General features: G+C 49.4%; 1 protein-coding gene across 1 annotated transcript in view; it reads right to left on the bottom strand.

The window, feature by feature from the left end:
- The window catches only part of mbip (MAP3K12 binding inhibitory protein 1), a 42,129-nt gene extending 30,236 nt beyond the window's left edge, over nt 1–11,893 (bottom strand). The window contains exon 1 of the mRNA XM_072488969.1: nt 11,623–11,893. Within this exon, the coding sequence (XP_072345070.1) occupies nt 11,623–11,706 (84 nt within the window). The 5' untranslated portion in view covers nt 11,707–11,893. The remainder of the gene's footprint in view (nt 1–11,622) is intronic.
- Nucleotides 11,894–18,444: the final 6,551 nt, after the last annotated feature.

Raw genomic sequence — 18,444 nt, 5'->3', positions numbered from 1 at the left:
ACTAGCTTTCAGAGCGCTGCTCCTTCCTCAGGTGAATGAAGAGGTCTGTTCCAGAAACACATATATAGACAAATTCAAAGATGCCAAACAATGCTAGGAATGCGACCATTAGCAGGTGATTAAATCTTTACAGATCCAGAGATGGGGTAAACCCAGGTTAAAGAGGTGTGAATTGTATCAAGCCAGGACAGTTGGTAGGATTTTGCAGGCCAGATGGTGGGGGATGAATGTAATGCGACATGAATCCCAGGTCCCGGTTGAGGCCGCACTCATGTGTGCGGAACTTGGCTATAAGTTTCTGCTCGGCGATTCTGCGTTGTCGCGGGTCCTGAAGGCCGCCTTGGAGAACGCTTACCCGGAGATCAGAGGCTGAATGCCCTTGACTGCTGAAGTGTTCCCCGACTGGAAGGGAACATTCCTGCCTGGTGATTGTTGCGCGATGTCCGTTCATTCGTTGTCGCAGCGTCTGCATGGTCTCGCCAATGTACCACGCTTCGGGACATCCTTTCCTGCAGCGTATGAGGTAGACAACGTTGGCCGAGTCGCACGAGTATGTACCGCGTACCTGGTGGGTGGTGTTCTCACATGTAATAGTGGTATCCATGTCGATGATCTGGCACGTCTTGCAGAGATTGCCATGACAGGGTTGCAACAATCACCAAGCAGGAATGTTCCCTTCCAATCGGGGAACACTTCAGCAGTCAAGGGCATTCAGCCTCTGATCTCCGGGTAAGCGTTCTCCAAGGCGGCCTTCAGGACCCGCGACAACGCAGAATCGCCGAGCAGAAACTTATAGCCAAGTTCCGCACACGAGTGCGGCCTCAACCGGGACCTGGGAATCATGTCGCATTACATTCATCCCCCACCATCTGGCCTGCGAAATCCTACCAACTGTCCTGGCTTGATACAATTCACACCTCTTTAACCTGGGGTTACCCCATCTCTGGATCTGTAAAGATTTAATCACCTGCTAATGGTCGCATTCCTAGCATTGTTTGGCATCTTTGAATTTGTCTATATATGTGTTTTTGGAACAGACCTCTTCATCCACCTGAGGAAGGAGCAGCGCTCCGAAAGCTAGTGACATCGAAACAAACCTGTTGGACTTTAACCTGGTGTTGTAAGACTTCATACTGTGCTCACCCCAGTCCAACACCGGCATCTCCACATCTTGAATAGTTACAAAAGCTGTGGGAGCAAACAGGGAATAAACAGTCCAGTAAAACTGAAGTTAATGGGAATGAGGTGGAAAATTCTCCACTGGCAGAAAGCAAACCTAGCATAAATGAAAATAATTATGGTAGTTGGAGGCAAATCATCTCAGCCCAGGACAACACTGCATGAGCTCCTTAGGACAGTGTCTTAGGCCCAACCACCTTCAACTGTTGCATCAATAACCTATCATCAGAAGGCCAGAAGTGGGGATATCCATGAACGATTCAATTCACGATTCTTCAGATACTGAAATAGTCAGTGTCCTCATGCAGCAAGACCTGGGTAATATTCAGGCTTGGGCTGATGATGTGGCAAGTAACATTTTTACTACACAAGTACCATAGAACACACAGTGCAGAAGGAGACTATTCGGCCCATCGAGTATGCACCGACCCACTCAAGCCCTCACTTGCACCCTAACCCCGCAACCTAATAACCCCTCCTAACCTTTTTGGACACTAAGGGCAATTTAGCATGACCAATCCACCTAACCCGCACATCTTTGGACTGTGGGAGGAAACCGGAGCACCCGGAGGAAACCCACACAGACATGGGGAGAACGTGCAGACCCTGGCGCTGTGAAGCCACAGTGATAGCCACTTGTGCTACCGCACTGCGGCAACAATCTCCACCCAATAGACAAAATTTGACCACCTCCTTGGGCCATTCAACATCATTAACATCGCCTAATACTCCCCCATCCACATCCTGGTGGTTACAATTGACCAGAAACGAATTGGATCACCATATAAATACTGTGTCTACAACAGCATGTTAGAAATTCGGTATTCTGTGGCAGGTGATTCACCTCCTAACTCCCAGAGCCTTTCCACCATCTAAAAGAGGACCAATTCTGGTTCAATGAGGGGCATACCAGAGTGTGCGAAGAGCAGCACCAGGCATAGCTAAAGCTGGTGTCAACTTGGTGAAGTTGTAATACAGGGTTGCCTATATGCTATACAGAAGAGGCACACTATAGACCGAGCTATGAGAGCCTACAACCAAAGTATCAGAGCAAAGTCCTGTCACATCCAGTCATTAATGGTGGGGGGGGGGACAACTAAACAAGTAACAGGAAGAGTCATCTCAATGATGCCAAAGCCAGTCCGTTAGTGCAAAAGACAAGGTTGAAACCTTAGCAAGCATCTTCAGCCAGTAAGTGTCGAGTGGCTGATCCATCTTAGCCTCCTCCTGCTATCTCCAGTATCACAGATGTTATTTTCAACCAACTCGATTCACTCCTTGTGACATCAAGAAACAGCTCAGCTCACTAGATCCAAAAAAGCCTGTTCCAATACATTTACAACACTGGTATCTACAAAGTAGAAAATTGCCTTAGTAAGTCCTATCTACAAAAGGCAGGACAAATCCAATTCAGCCAATTACTAACCATTAGTCCACTCTTAGTCATCAGCAAAATGATGCAAGGTATTGTCGACTGTACTATCAAGTGGCACTTACCCAACAATAACCTGCTCACTGAATGCTAAGTTTGGTTCTGCCAGGGCCACTTGGCTCCAGACCTCATCATAGCCTTGGTCCAAACAAAGAGCTGAATTCCAGAGATGAGATGAGATGAGGCCATTCATGTGAGGTTGCTGAACGTCTTGCAACACATCCCTTCCAAGAGTGTGTCTGGAACCCCCCCCCCCCCCCCCCAAGGCCTTAGGTGCTCTGAAGACATTGCATTCTATTTTCTCACATTCTTCTTGTGCCATTCTTCAGTCTTTATCAAGTCAGATTAAGCTCTCAAAAGGACTGACAACGCACCTGTTCTTTAAGTAGTTTAGATTTAAACAGTACAGGCCAGCTTTAACTGGTGCTAGCCACACATGATATTATTCCCTTGCTCATGCAATTAGCCAAACACCGCATTTGGTGCTGGCTGAAATCATTCAAAACAGCAAACAGCACATAGTTCACATGCTACATACGTTGCAGCCATTGGACACTGGTTAACAGCGCATCTACTTTTAAATAGCTAACAAATGTGAGTTTTGTTCGTGTTATACAGTGAAGAAAAGAACAGAACTTAAAATCCAAGTGGGACACAGCTCATCGCCGTCAACTGCCCCCGAGAATCTTACAAGACTATCTCCCAACTCTACAGATGTTCAAGTGTTATTGGATGCCTGTAAAAGAGCTTGCATTCATACAGTGTCTTTCACATCTACCATCTGCCACAACTAATCAACAGAGTCTCCCATCTTACCCCTCCATAAACTTTAGCTCATCACAATCTTGGTTACTCATAGTTTAAATTAAATTATACGAAGTCTTATTTACACATTACTGCATACTTACTTGCCTACACTGGCTTCTGGTCCTAGAAGGCCTCTATCTTAAACTTCTCATTCTCAAGGAAATAGTGGACTACTGGTTTTAACATCCACTGCCAGATCTAGCTGGATAATTTGAAACATTTTCAAGTCGTGCTCTTGTATGCCAAAACTGCTTACTATTCCACAATCATCTAAGAATGCAAAGATAATCCCCAGCTTCTTTTATCCACTGCAAACTATCTTCCTAAACCCCTATTTACTGTCCCCTCCACTATCACAATAAGTGCGAGGATCTCTTTGGCTTTATGTTGCTAAGACTGAGGCTATTGATCAGCTGTCTCTGCTGTGTCGCTCCCTGCCACTAGTCCCTGCCATAGGATGGGGAAGGAAACTGCAGGGGATGGGCACAATTGAAATGTGGAGCTTGTCCAAAGAACAGCTACTGCGTGTCCTTGATAAGTATGTACCTGTCAGGCAGGGAGGAAATGGTCGAGCGAGGGAACCGTGGTTTACTAAAGTAGTTGAATCACTTGTCAAGAGGAAGAAGGAGGCTTATGTAAAGATGAGACGTGAAGGTTCAGTTAGGGCGCTCGAGAGCTACAAGTTAGCTAGGAAGGACCTAAAGAGAGAGCTAAGAAGAGCCAGGAGGGGACATGAGAAGTCTTTGGCAGGTAGGATCAAGGATAACCCTAAAGCTTTCTATAGGTATGTCAGGAATAAAAGAATGACTAGGGTAAGAGGTGCTAAATGAATATTTTTCATCCGTATTCACACAGGAAAAAGACAATGTTGTCGAGGAGAACACTGAGATACAGGCTACTAGAGTAGAAGGGTTGGAGGTTCATAAGGAGGAGGTGTTAGCAATTCTGGAAAGTGTGAAAATAGATAAGTCCCCTGGGCCGGATGGGATTTATCCTAGGATTCTCTGGGAAGCTAGGGAGGAGATTTCTGAGCCTTTGGCTTTGATCTTTATGTCATCATTGTCTACAGGAATAGTGCCAGAAGACTGGAGGATAGCAAATGTTGTCCCCTTGTTCAAGAAGGGGAGAACCCTGGTAACTATAGACCAGTGAGCCTTACTTCTGTTGTGGGCAAAGTCTTGGCAAGGTTTATAAGAGATAGGATTTATAATCATCTAGAAAGGAATAATTTGATTAGGGATAGTCAACATGGTTTTGTGAAGGGTAGGTCGTGCCTCACAAACCTTATTGAGTTCTTTGAGAAGGTGACCAAACAGGTGGACGAGGGTAAAGTAGTTGACGTGGTGTATATGGATTTCAGTAAAGCATTTGATAAGGTTCCCCACAGTAGGCTATTGCAGAAAATACGGAGGCGTAGGATTCAGGGTGATTTAGCAGTTTGGATCAGAAATTGGCTAGCTGTAAGAAGGTGGTGGTTGATGGGAAATGTTCAGCCTGGAGTTCAGTTACTAGTGGTGTACCACAAGGATCTGTTTTGGGGCCACTGCTGTTTGTCATTTTTATAAATGACCTGGAGGAGGAGGTAGAAGGATGGGTGAGTAAATTTGCAGATGACACGAAAGTCGGTGGAGTTTTGGACAGTGCGGAAGGATGTTGCAGGTTGCAGAGGGACATAGATGAGCTGCAGAGCTGGGCTGAGAGGTGGCAAATGGAGTTTAATGCAGAAAAGTGTGAAGTGCTTCATTTTGGAAGGAGTAACCTGAATACAGAGTACTGGGCTAATGGTAAGATTCTTGGTCGTGTGGATGAGCAGAGAGGTCTTGGTGTCCATGTACATAGAACCCTGAAAGTTGCCACCCAGGTTGAGAGGGTTGTTAAGAAGGCATACAGTGTGTTAGCTTTTATTGGTAGAGGGATTGAGTTTCAGAGCCATGAGGTCATGTTGCAGCTGTACAAAATTCTGGTGCGGCTGCATTTGGAGTATTGCGTGCAGTTCTGGTCGCCGCATTATAGGAAGGATGTGGAAGCATAGGAAAGGGTGCAGAGGAGATTTACCAGGATGTTGCCTGGTCTGGAGGGAAGATCTTATGAGGGAAGGCTGAGGGACTTGAGGCTGTTTTCAGTAGAGAGAAGAAGGTTAAGAGGTGACTTAATTGAGGCATACAAGATGATCAGAGGATTAGATAGGGTGGACAGTGAGAGCCTTTTTCCTCGGATGGTGATGGCTTGCATGAGGGGACATAGCTTTAAATTGAGGGGAGATAGATACAGGACAGATGTCAGAGGTAGGTTCTTTACTCAGAGAGTAGTCAGGGCATTTAAATGGTCATTGGATAAACATATGGATGATATGGGAATAGTGTAGATGGTTTCAAAGGTCGGCGCAACATCGAGGGCCGAAGGGCCTGTCCTGCGCTGTAATGTTCTATCTACAAATGCAGCAAAGAGCTGTACTTGGCTGATGCCCTCTCGGATGCCTTTAAGCCGCCACAGATCAAGCAGACCCTGAGGAAGATATAGACATTATGGCAATAGAGATGCTGTCCTCTCATTGAATTCAGGAACTCAAACAGGCCTTACAGGCAGACATCACATGCAGGCAACTGCACACCTGGGCCATGATTTCTACTGCTAAGGCTCTGCTGCAGCCTAGACATGAAAGATGCCCTTTTGCAGTGCAAATTGAAAAGCAAAACGCACTATGATCGAGATGTCCATAGACTCAGCCCTCTAACACCTGGTCAAGTGGTCAGGATTCAGACCACATGTGGCCATGACCAGTTGCCGGTGGTACATAGTAATGGCCCACAACCGAACAGCATGTGGTAGCCTCAGATAGTTCCCACTATGTACGCAATCATCGTCACTTTCTGCAAGTAGCAGAACCAGCACCAACAAATAATACAGCACTACAGTAATCCGGCCTCTAGTACCAGCCCCCTGCACCAGTGCCCGTGCAGACTCCTAGAGGCAAATGCAACGAAACCTGCAACTGATGATCACACAGATTAAACATCTCATGTAAGGGCACTGGTCACGGAAAGACTACATCACCACCAACCAGTGTAATAACACGCTAAGGGCACCTGAGCAGGCCGAACACATGATTCCAGGACTTTATTACCACAGACTTGGTTGTTGGAGGTCCCTGGTTATAGATGTTTCAATAAGATTAGGGAGGGTGGTAAAAGAGGTGGGGGGGGTGGCATTATTAATTAGAGATAGTATAACAGCTGCAGAAAGGCAGTTCGAGGAGTATCACCCTATTGAGGTAGTATGGGTTGAAGTCAGAAACAGGAAAGGAGCAGTCACCTTGTTAGTTTTCTATAGGCCCCCCAATAGTAACAGAGATGTGGAGGAACAGATTGGGAAACAGATTTTGGAAAGGTGCAGAAGTCATAGGGTAGTAGTCATGGGCGACTTTAACTTCCCAAATATTGAGTGGAAACTATTTAGATCAAATAGTTTGGATGGGGTGGTGTTTGTGCAGTGTGTCCAGGAAGCTTTTCTAACACAGTATGTAGATTGTCCGACCAGAGGAGGGGCAATATTGGATTTAGTACTGGGTAATGAACCAGGGCAAGTGATAGATTTGTTAGTGGGGGAGCATTTTGGAGATAGTGACCACAATTCTGTGACTTTCACTTTAGTAATGGAGAGGGATAGGTACGTGCAACAGGGCAAGGTTTACAATTGGGGGAAGGGTAAATACGATCTTGTCAGACAAGAATTGAAGTGCATAAGTTGGGAACATAGGCTGGCAGGGAAGGACACAAGTGAAATGTGGAACTTGTTCAAGGAACAGGTGCTACGTGTCCTTGATATGTATGTCCCTGTCAGGCAGGGAACAGATGGTCGAGTGAGGGAACCATGGTTGACAAGAGAGGTTGAATGTCTTGTTAAAAGGAAAAAGGTGACTTATGTAAGGCTGAGGAAACAAGGTTCAGACAGGGCATTGGAGGGATACAAGATAGCCAGGAGGGAACTGAAGAAAGGGATTAGGAGAGCTAAGAGAGGGCATGAACAATCTTTGGCGGGTAGGATCAAGGAAAACCCCAAGGCCTTTTACACATATGTGAGAAATATGAGAATGACTAGAGCGAGGGTAGGTCCGATCAAGGACAGTAGCGGGAGATTGTGTATTGGGTCTGAAGAGATAGGAGAGGTCTTGAATGAGTATTTTTCTTCTGTATTTACAAATGAGAGGGGCGATATTGTTGGAGAGGACAGTGTGAAACAGATTGGTAAGCTCGAGGAAATACTTGTCAGGAAGGAAGATGTGTTGGGCATTTTGAAAAACTTGAGGATAGACAAGTCCCCCGGGCCTGACGGGATATATCCAAGGATTCTATGGGAAGCAAGAGATGAAATTGCAGAGCCGTTGGCAATGATCTTTTCGTCCTCACTGTCAACAGGGGTGGTACCAGGGGATTGGAGAGTGGCGAATGTCGTGCCCCTGTTCAAAAAAGGAACTAGGGATAACCCTGGGAATTACAGGCCAGTTAGTCTTACTTCGGTGGTAGGCAAAGTAATGGAAAGGGTACTGAAGGATAGGATTTCTGAGCATCTGGAAAGACACTGCTTGATTAGGGATAGTCAGCACGGATTTGTGAGGGGTAGGTCTTGCCTTACAAATCTTATTGAATTCTTTGAGGAGGTGACCAAGCATGTGGATGAAGGTAAAGCAGTGGATGTAGTGTACATGGATTTTAGTAAGGCATTTGATAAAGTTCCCCATGGTAGGCTTATGCAGAAAGTAAGGAGGCATGGGATAGTGGGAAATTTAGCCAGTTGGATAACGAACTGGCTAACCGATAGAAGTCAGAGAGTGGTGGTGGATGGCAAATATTCAGCCTGGATCCCAGTTACCAGTGGCGTACCGCAGGGATCAGTTCTGGGTCCTCTGCTGTTTGTGATTTTCATTAATGACTTGGATGAGGGAGTTGAAGGGTGGGTCAGTAAATTTGCAGACGATACGAAGATTGGTGGAGTTGTGGATAGTAAGGAGGGCTGTTGTCGGCTGCAAAGAGACATAGATAGGATGCAGAGCTGGGCTGAGAAGTGGCAGATGGAGTTTAACCCTGAAAAGTGTGAGGTTGTCCATTTTGGAAGGACAAATATGAATGCGGAATATAGGGTTAACGGTAGAGTTCTTGGCAATGTGGAGGAGCAGAGAGATCTTGGGGGTCTATGTTCATACATCTTTGAAAGTTGCCACTCAAGTGGATAGAGCTGTGAAGAAGGCCTATGGTGTGCTCGCGTTCATTAACAGAGGGATTGAATTTAAGAGCCGTGAGGTGATGATGCAGCTGTACAAAACTTTGGTAAGGCCACATTTGGAGTACTGTGTACAGTTCTGGTCGCCTCATTTTAGGAAGGATGTGGAAGCTTTGGAAAAGGTGCAAAGAAGATTTACCAGGATGTTGCCTGGAATGGAGAGTAGGTCTTACGAGGAAAGGTTGAGGGTGCTAGGCCTTTTCTCATTCGAGCGGAGAAGGATGAGGGGCGACTTGATAGAGGTTTATAAGATGATCAGGGGAATAGATAGAGTAGACAGTCAGAGACTTTTTCCCCGGGTGGAACACACCATTACAAGGGGACATAAATTTAAGGTGAAAGGTGGAAGATATAGGAGGGATATCAGAGGTAGGTTCTTTACCCAGAGAGTAGTGGGGGCATGGAATGCACTGCCTGTGGAAGTAGTTGAGTCGGAAACATTAGGGACCTTCAAGCAGCTATTGGATAGGTACATGGATGACGGTAAAATGATATAGTGTAGATTTATTTGTTCTTAAGGGCAGCACGGTAGCATTGTGGATAGCGCAATTGCTTCACAGCTCCATGGTCCCAGGTTCGATTCCGGCTTGGGTCATTGTCTGTGCGGAGTCTGCACGTCCTCCCAGTGTCTGCGTGGGTTTCCTCCGGGTGCTCCGGTTTCCTCCCACAGTCCAAAGATGTGCGAGTTAGGTGAATTGGCCAATGATAAATTGCCCTTAATGTCCAAATTGCCCTTGGTGTTGGGTGGAGGTGTTGAGTTTGGGTATGGTGCTCTTTCCAAGAGCCGGTGCAGACTCAAAGGGCCGAATGGCCTCCTTCTGCACTGTAAATTCAATGATAATCTATGATTTAATCTAGGACAAAGGTTCGGCACAACATCGTGGGCCGAAGGGCCTGTTCTGTGCTGTATTTTCTATGTTCTATGACTAGGACATTTGAGTTTCAATTTTCTTCCCAACAGAAAGGGGGGGGGGGAAAGAGAGATGCCCCCATCCTAATATTTATTTGCGTGGACGGAATTCTGCCTGATTAAATATACTCACAAAAAAAAGCCTTCCGGGATATTTCGCTAGAGAAATGCAAGTTGGGGGGGGGGGGGGGGGGGGGGGGGTGGGTAGCGGGAGGCTTGGGCAATACAGAAAATGCTGGGATCGAAACAGTAAAGGCTGCAAACGCTTGGCAGGTCAGACTGCATCTGCAGAGAAAGATGTGTTCCAGCTTGTTGACGTCTCGTGAGAACAGAATTGGGTGTTAAATATTGAACTTTAATAAGTATTTCAAAGAGTAACTTCAGTTATTGAAGAAAATTTGGTACTCGACGTTGGAAGCATTTTTTTAAATAAGTTTTCTTTTGTAGAGAGTTGGAGTTTTAACCTGGTTGAACTTTTAACATGGTGTGAGACTTCTTAAAGGAGTAAGTTTTAAGGGAGAGTCCTGAAGGTGGGAGATGGGGATGGGGGGGGGGGGGGGGGGGGGAGATGGGGGGGGGGGAGATGGGGGGGGGGATGGGGGGGGAGATGGGGATGGGGGGGGAGATGGGGATGGGGGGGAGATGGGGATGGGGGGGAGATGGGGATGGGGGGGGGGGGAGATGGGGATGGGGGGGGGGGGAGATGGGGATGGGGGGGGGGGGGAGATGGGGATGGGGGGGGGGGAGATGGGGATGGGGATGGGGATGGGGGGGGGGAGGGGAGATGGGGGGGGGGAGGGGAGATGGGGATGGGGGGGGAGGGGGAGGGGAGATGGGGATGGGGGGGTGGGAGATGGGGATGGGGGTGGGGGGGTGGGAGATGGGGATGGGGGTGGGGGGGTGGGAGATGGGAATGGGGGTGGGGGGGGTGGGAGATGGGGGGGGTGGGAGATGGGGATGGGGGTGGGGGGGTGGGAGATGGGGATGGGGGGGGGTGGGGGTGGGAGATGGGGATGGGGGGGGGTGGGAGATGGGGGGGGGTGGGAGATGGGGGGGTGGGAGATGGGGATGGGGGGGGTGGGAGATGGGGATGGGGGGGGTGGGAGATGGGGATGGGGGGGGGGTGGGAGATGGGGATGGGGGGGGGTGGGAGATGGGGATGGGGGGGGGGGTGGGGGATGGGGGGGGGGTGGGAGATGGGGGGGGGGTGGGAGATGGGGGGGGGTTGGGAGATGGGGATGGGGGGGGGAGATTGGGGGGGGGGAGATGGGGATGGGGGGGGGGGGATTAGACGAACTATGCACCAGTTGCTGCAGCATAATCCGTGCCACATCAATATAATGTAAATAGTTATACATTGTCATTTTGTTTGTTGTATGGAGCGGTCTGTACAGTTTCCTACTGCACACACCGTTCCATCTCACGCCACCGGGCGTCCCAACTAAACGGGGAAGATGTCGACTTAGTAAGTGGTCAAGTGAGAACGCAGCTACAAGAGGTCATATGGCGGAAGCAAAGGAGTTACTTTTGGGAGCAGGGGCAGAACACAAGTGGTTTTTGTTGAGCTCAGGAATAAACTACCTTTGTTGAAAGTTCTTCATGTGGGTGATTTAAGGAACCCACAACATGCTGCAGACGTTATACCGTAAAGCGCATTTTTTTCATTTCGAATGAAAGCTCGTCCACCTGAAACACCGACACAGTTTCCTTTTCCAGCATTTTCTGCTTTTAAAATTACACCTTCAAAAAAAAAAATGCCATCGTGAATTGACGGCCCACTTGGCACCGTCCGAAAATTAACTCTCGGCATTTGGGGCAGCTTCGCTCACCGGGTGGCTGGTTGCACAAAAAAGGGCCCGGGAGACCGGCAGCTTCTGGCCGCGCAACCAGCCCGGGGGAGTCACTTAAAACCGGGGCCGCCCTTCCTACTGCAGGCCCCGGCTCCGGTTCCGGCCCTCCTCAGATTTTAGGACAAAGGGTTCGAATCAAGCAAACAAAGCGAAATTCGGTAACAGACCTGCTGCTGAAGCCGAGTGAGCGCGGTAAGCAGGGTGTGCAAGCTCTGGATCCTTTCCGTGTCCCCCGCTCCCGCCGTCGCCATGACACCCAGGTACAGCTCCACGGCAACCGGCTCTGCCTTGGGCTAAAAATATTATCCTCCTCCGGTAGGCATCTCTCTACAAAAGAAAACTTTTTTTTTTTTTAAATGCTTCCAACATCGAGTACCAAATTTTCTTCAATAGCTGAAGTTACTCATTGAAATACTTATTAAAGTTCAATATTTAACACCCAATTCTGTTCTCACGAAAGGTCAACAAACTGGGACACTGATCTTTCTGCTCAGATGCAGTCTGACCTGCCAAGTGTTTGCAGCCTTTACTGTTTCGATCTCAGCATTTTCTGTATTGCCCGAGCCCCCACCCAAAATGCATTTATCTAGCGAAATATCCCCGAAAGCTTTTTTTTTGGTGAGTATTTTTAATCAGGCAGAATTCCGTCCACGGAAATAAATATTAGGACGGGAAGCAAAAGGTAGGAGATGAAGGAGCAGCGCTCAGAAATTTCAAATAAACCTGTTGGACTTTTAACATGGTGTGAGACTTCTTAAAGAGGTAAGTTTTTAGTTCAGAGTCCTGAAGGTGGAGATACAGAATGAGCTGGGAAGGATGATATGCCATCAATAAACACACGACGAGTGATGAACGTAACTGAGACTTTAATACACTAAACAGCAAGCCTCCTGCCTCTGGACCCGAACTGGGTCGGAGGTGGAGACTTGCCACCTTTATACATAAGCCCGAGGGGAGGAGCCACAGGCGAAGCCAGCCTGGACAAGCCCAGGCATGTACAACACAACACAATGCCATACAATGCAATACCGTGGTTTACCATATTCACCCCCTGTTTAAAAAAGTCCGGCGGGGGTGAAGTGGTCTTAAAGGACAAGTCTGTCGGGGCCTTGACATTCCGCCGTGATTGCCTCAGTCCCGGCTTTGGTGTGGGCACCGGTGTCAAGACCTGCCCGTCCGGGAGAGCATGTTGTCTTCTTCACCCAAATGTTGAGTCGGTGAAGGGGGGGGCGGTGTATGGGCGGAGGTGGTGGTGATTGTTGCCAGTGGGCCTGCGGGTGCTAGTTCGTGAGGTAGGTCGGCAGGGGTGGGGGAAGACGGTGTATGGTCAGGAGTGGTGGTGATGGTTGCTGGGGAACCTGCAGGTGCCAAATCCTGAAGGGAGACTGTGTCTGCCACCTGTCCTGGTGTGCCACGTAGGCATATTGTGGATTTGCATGGAGGAGCGAGACCCTGTAGGTGGATTTCCTAGGGAAGGCAAACATATGTTCATGAGGAGTCTCATTGGTGGCTGTACACAGGAGCGACTGGATGGAGCGGAGCGCGTCGGAGAGGACCTCCTGCCAGCGGGAGACTGGGAGACTTCTAGACCAAAGGGCCAGAAGGACGGCTTTCCAGACCATCGCGTTCTCCCTTTCCACCTGTCCTTTTCCCCGGGGGTTATAGCTGGTCGTCCTGCTGGAGGCGATGCGCTTGCTGAGCAGGAACTGACGCAACTCGTCGCTCATAAAGGAGGAACCCCGATCACTGTGGATGTAGGCGGGGAACCCGAACAGGGTGATACGACTGTGCAGGGCCTTGATGACGGAGGCAGAGGTCATGTCAGGGCATGGGATGGCGAAGGGGAATCTTGAGTACTCGTCAACGATGTTGAGGAAGTACACGTTACGGTTAGTGGAGGGGAGGGTCCCTTTGAAGTCGTTGCTGAGGCGCTCAAAGGGGCGGGAGGTCTTTACCAGGTGTGCTCTGTCTGGCCGATAGAAGTGCAGTTTGCACTCTGTGCAGACCTGGCAGTCCCTGGTCACGGTCCTGACCTCCTCGATGAAGTAAGGCAGGTTGCGAGCCTTGATGAAGTGATAAAAATGGGTGACCCAGGTCATTTTGGAGGGCCCAGAGTCGGTCTACCTGTGCGCTGGCACATGTACCACGGGATAGGGCATCTGGGGGCTCATAGAGCTTCCCGGGTCGATAAAAGATATCATAGCTGTAGGTGGAGAGCTCGATCCTCCACCTCAGAATCTTGTCATTCTTAATCTTGCCCCGCTGTGTGTTATTGAACATGAAGGCAACCGACCGTTGGTCAGTGAGGAGAGTGAATCGCCAGGTAATGCCTCCAATGTCGCACAGCTTCTACGATGGCTTGGGCTTCCTTTTCGATGGAGGAGTGTCGAATTTCAGAGGCATGGAATGTACGGGAGAAGAAAGCCACGGGCCTGCCCGCCTAGCTGAGTAGCGGCCAGAGCAAAGTCCGACGCATCACTCTCCACCTAGAATGGGATGGACTCATCCACAGCGTGCATCGCGGCTTTGGCAATATCTGCCTTGATGCAATTGAAGGCCAGTCGGGCCTCAGCCGTCAGGAGAAAAATGGTGGATTTGATCAGTGGTCCGCACAGTTGGGGACCCACTGGGCATAGTACGAGAAGAACCCCAGGCATCTCTTCAGGGCCTTGGGGCAGTGGGGGAGGGGGAGTTACGGGAGGGGACGTATGGGGTCGGGCCCTAGGACACCATCACGACGTAGCCGAGGATGGCTAGGCGGGTTGTGCGGCAGACGCATTTTTCTCTATTATAGGTGAGGTTCAGGAGTTTAGCGGTGTGGAGGAAGTGCCGGAGGTTCGCGTTATGGTCCTGCTGGCCATGGCCGCAGATGGTTACATTGTCTAAGTACGGGAACGTGGCCCGCAGCCCGTACTGGTCAACCATTCGGTCCATTTCTCTTTGGAAGACCGAGACCCCGTTGGTGACGCCGAAGTGGACCCTGAGGAAGTGGCAGACGCGGACATCTGCCTCGAAGACAGTGTATTGGCGGTCCTCTGGGCGGATAAGGAGCTGGTAGTACGCGGACTTCAAGTCAACTGTGGAGAAGACCCGATACTGCGCAATCTGGTTGACCATGTCAGATATGCAGGGAAGGGGGTACGCATCGAGCTGCATGTACCTGTGATAGTCTGGCTGTAATCGATGACCATCCGGTGCTTCTCCCCAGTCTTGACGACCACCACTTGGGCTCTCCAGCGGCTTTTACTAGCCTCAATGATCCCCTCTCGCAGGAGTCGCTGGACCTCTGACCTGATGAAGGCCCTGTCCTGGGCACTGTAGCGTCTGCTTCTGGTAGCGACGGGCTTACAGTCTGGGGTGAGATTTGCGAAGAGGGAGGGTGGGGCGACCTTAAGGGTCGCAATTCTACAGACGGTGAGGGGGGGGTAAGGGTCCGCCGAACTTTAAAGTAAGGCTCTGGAGGTGGCACTGGAAGTCGAGCCCCAGTAATAGGGCAGCGCAGAGATGGGGAAGGACGTAGAGTTTGAAGTTAGCATACTCTACATTTTGTACAGTAAGGGTCGCGACACAGTACCCCCGGATTTCTACTGCATGTGATCCGAAAGTCAGGGAGATTTTCTGGGTCGCGGGTAGGATTGGGAGGGAGCAGCGCCTTATCGTATCTGGGTGTATGAAGCGGTCTGTGCTCCCGGAGTCGAAAATGCAGGCCGTCTCGTGCCCGCTGATCTAGATGGTCATTATAGACTTCGCGAGATGGTGCGGCCGGGACTGGTCGAGCGTGATGGAGGCGAGCTTCGGAAGGCGGTTGGTAGGCTGGTCGGGGGTAGCAGCGGCCAGCTTACGGTCGGGTGAGCTGGGCTCCCGGGAGGCTGTGGAGTGGTCCCACGATGGCGGCCCCATGAGTCACTGGTGGCATCGGCGATGGCATCCAAGATGGCGGCCCCCATGGGTCGCACGTGGTGGCCGAAATTGAAGGTGGCGGTGCCCACGGGTTGCACATGGCAGGTGGCGTGGCAGCTGGGGGTGGCCCCAACAGGCAGCAGGCAGCGCTGCTAGGCCTAGAGGTTTTAGGGGGAGATTGGGACTGGCAGCTTTTTGCAAAGAGGCCCTTCCTCCCACACCCGTTGCAAGTTGCGTTCCGTGCCGGGCAGCATTGTCTGGGGTGATTACCCTGGCCGCAAAAGTAGCACCTCGGGCCTCCGGCGTTGGCGGGCCACTGCGCGGCACAGGCTTGCGTCGCACCCGGGTCGGTTGATGGCTGCGCCCACGAGGCCCACGAGGGTGCCACGCGGTCGGAGGTATAGGCCCCATGTTCTGGAAGGCCACCTCCAGCGAGTTGGAGAGTTGTACTGTCTCTGGGAGTCCTAGTGTCCCCCCATTCTAGTAATCGCTAGCGGATATAGTTTGAGTTCATGCCTGTGACATAAGCCTCCCTGATCAGCAGCTCCGCGTGCTGAATAGCCGATATCGCCCGGCAATCACAGTTCCAGCAGAGTATACGCAAGACACACAGGGATTCTGCAAGTGGTTTTCCAGGGCGTTGCCGTCTCGTGGAGAGGAGGTGCCTAGCATACACCTCGTTAACAGATTTCACGTATTGTCCCTTCAGCAGCGTTATTGCCTCCGCGTACAAGAGGGGCATCCCTGATGAGGAGAAAGACTCTTGGGCTCACCCGTGCATGGAGGATCTGCTTCTTCTGGAGGTCTGTGAAGTCTTCGGTGAAGGATGCGAGGTACGCTTCGAAGTAGCTTAGCCAGTGCTCAAACGTTTCTGTGGCGTCGGCTGCCTGTGGGTCCAGTTCCAAGTGATCAGGCTTGAGTGATGAATTCATCTTTAGAAGTTTAGTGTATCAAATTGATATGCCATCAATAAACACACGACGAGTGATGAACGTAACTGAGGCTTTAATACACTAAACAGCAAGCCTCCTGCCTCTGGACCCGAACTGAGTCAGAGGCGGAGACTTGCCACCTTTATACATACGCCCGAGGGGAGGAGCCACAGGCGGAGCCAGCCTGTCAAGCCCAGGCATGTACAACACAACACAATGCCATACAGTGCAATACCGTGGTTTACCACAAAGGGATTTCTGGAGTTTAGGGCAGCTGAAAACAGTGGGGAATGGACAAATAGCCAATATGAGAGCATGGATTTAAATAGCCAGTATGGGAGCATGGATTTAAATAGCCAGTATGGGAGCATGGAGGGAAGGGGGCTGGGAAAGTGTACAGTGATGGGGAAAGGCAAAGTCGGACAGAATGGAAAAGGAGGAGTAGCCCTCATTGTAACTAATTACATAAGGATAGTAGTGAGAAAGGATCTAGGTTCAGAATATTTGGAAGTAGAATCAGTATGTGTGGAGATTAGGAATAAAAAATGCCAAAATAAAAGTGGTGGGAGGATGACGTCCGGCATCTTATGGGATTGCTCTGTAATTTTTCTCTCAGGTCCTTTATTTTGGCTTCCCGGGATGCCAATTGCACATATTTATTTAGGCAACGACTCGGAATCTGTATGGAGAAACCTCTTGCTCCTACCCGAGCATCTTTAGTACCTGCAAGCGCTCTGTGCTTTTGCAAATACACAGCCCACTCAGCCACAAGGAGGTCCACAGGAACAGGATTGGCCTGTTCCCTGCATCAAAAGAAAAATGTTATGTTCTTGGTTTTTACAAAGCCCGAGGAGTCAGCAGGTGGGCAGGAGGTTGGAGGGGGAGGGGGAGCAATGCTAGAGTTCTTCGAAGTTGTAACAAACCAAGTGGATAATGGGGATCCCGCAGATGTAGTATATCTGGATTTCTAGGCATTTGACAAAGTGCCGCACAAAAGGTTAATACACAAGTTAAGATCACATGGGCATAATAACCCTCACAAGACCCACAGGGACGACCTAATTGATCTTTGGTTGGGGTTCGCGGAATACAAACTCTTTTGCTAATGGGCGGAGGCCCATCAGCTGGGGCTCATTGAAATCACCTCATAAAAGCCGGATGGGATTAGGACCTGCAGGATCAGTAGTCCTGGCCAAGACCTTTGTGCTGTATGCTGCGTTGTAGCTTTTTGACAAAAAACAAATCACTGTTTTGATTTACCTTCTTCGGTCTTGTGAGCTTTCATAATGGGGTTAGGGGAAATTTATTCGTTTTTTTTTACTCTTACCAATTTTATCCATGGATGAGTAATGGACATGTGACTTGAATGCAGTCTATATCTGTAAGGCAAAGCAGCTTGTAGGTGACCTTTGCCTTTATATTCAAGCAGAGGATTGCAGCAGCAGGAGACACCATTGATGACTCAGATTGATTTGGCTAGTGTCCAATGAATTTGCGCAGATGCTGTGCCTGCCCAGTCGCCAGTGGTGGTTGGTTCTGATCCCACTTACATGCTTCTCATAGTCAGAAGGCTGGTTTTCTACTTTCACTTTGGTTCTGGAGCCAGAGGACTCTCCTGGAAATGCAGTGGGTACGATGTGCTGCTAAGCTGCAAAGAAGATTATTATGTGCTGTATTGCAGAGACTTTAAATCAGACTCATACAGTGAAGAGAGTGCACTGAAGAATTCATCATCTGAAGTATGGACTCTATTCTTTTGACCCTAGTCATTATTATTTTTTCACCCTTTCCATCCCCTCTGTGTTTTTCTGTCTTGTGTGTGTAGATAGAGGGTGGAGTAGTTAAGGGGGGCCAGGTGTTAAAGGGCATTTAATCAACTGTATTCAGTGCATATTTCATATTTGTTTTAGTTATGAATAAACATTAATTGTATTTAAACTTACAAACCTGGTGACTGTAATTAATGGGAAACCAAGGGCCAAAGATTCTGGGTTGTTTAGTATGACTTGACTGGTTAATTAACTTGTGTTATGACTCCGGGGCATGTGGGGCTGGAATCTACCGTGCACTTTGCCATGGTGGCGTAACAAGGGATCGAAGGTGCAGATGACACTAAAATGGGTGGGAGAGTAAGTTGCAGTGAGGAAATAAGAAATT

Source organism: Scyliorhinus torazame, chromosome 2 (assembly GCF_047496885.1).
Source record: "Scyliorhinus torazame isolate Kashiwa2021f chromosome 2, sScyTor2.1, whole genome shotgun sequence".
NCBI classification, from domain to species: Eukaryota; Metazoa; Chordata; class Chondrichthyes; order Carcharhiniformes; family Scyliorhinidae; genus Scyliorhinus; species Scyliorhinus torazame.
Note: the sequence above shows the minus strand (reverse complement) of the source record. Positions and strands in the feature narration are given on the sequence as shown.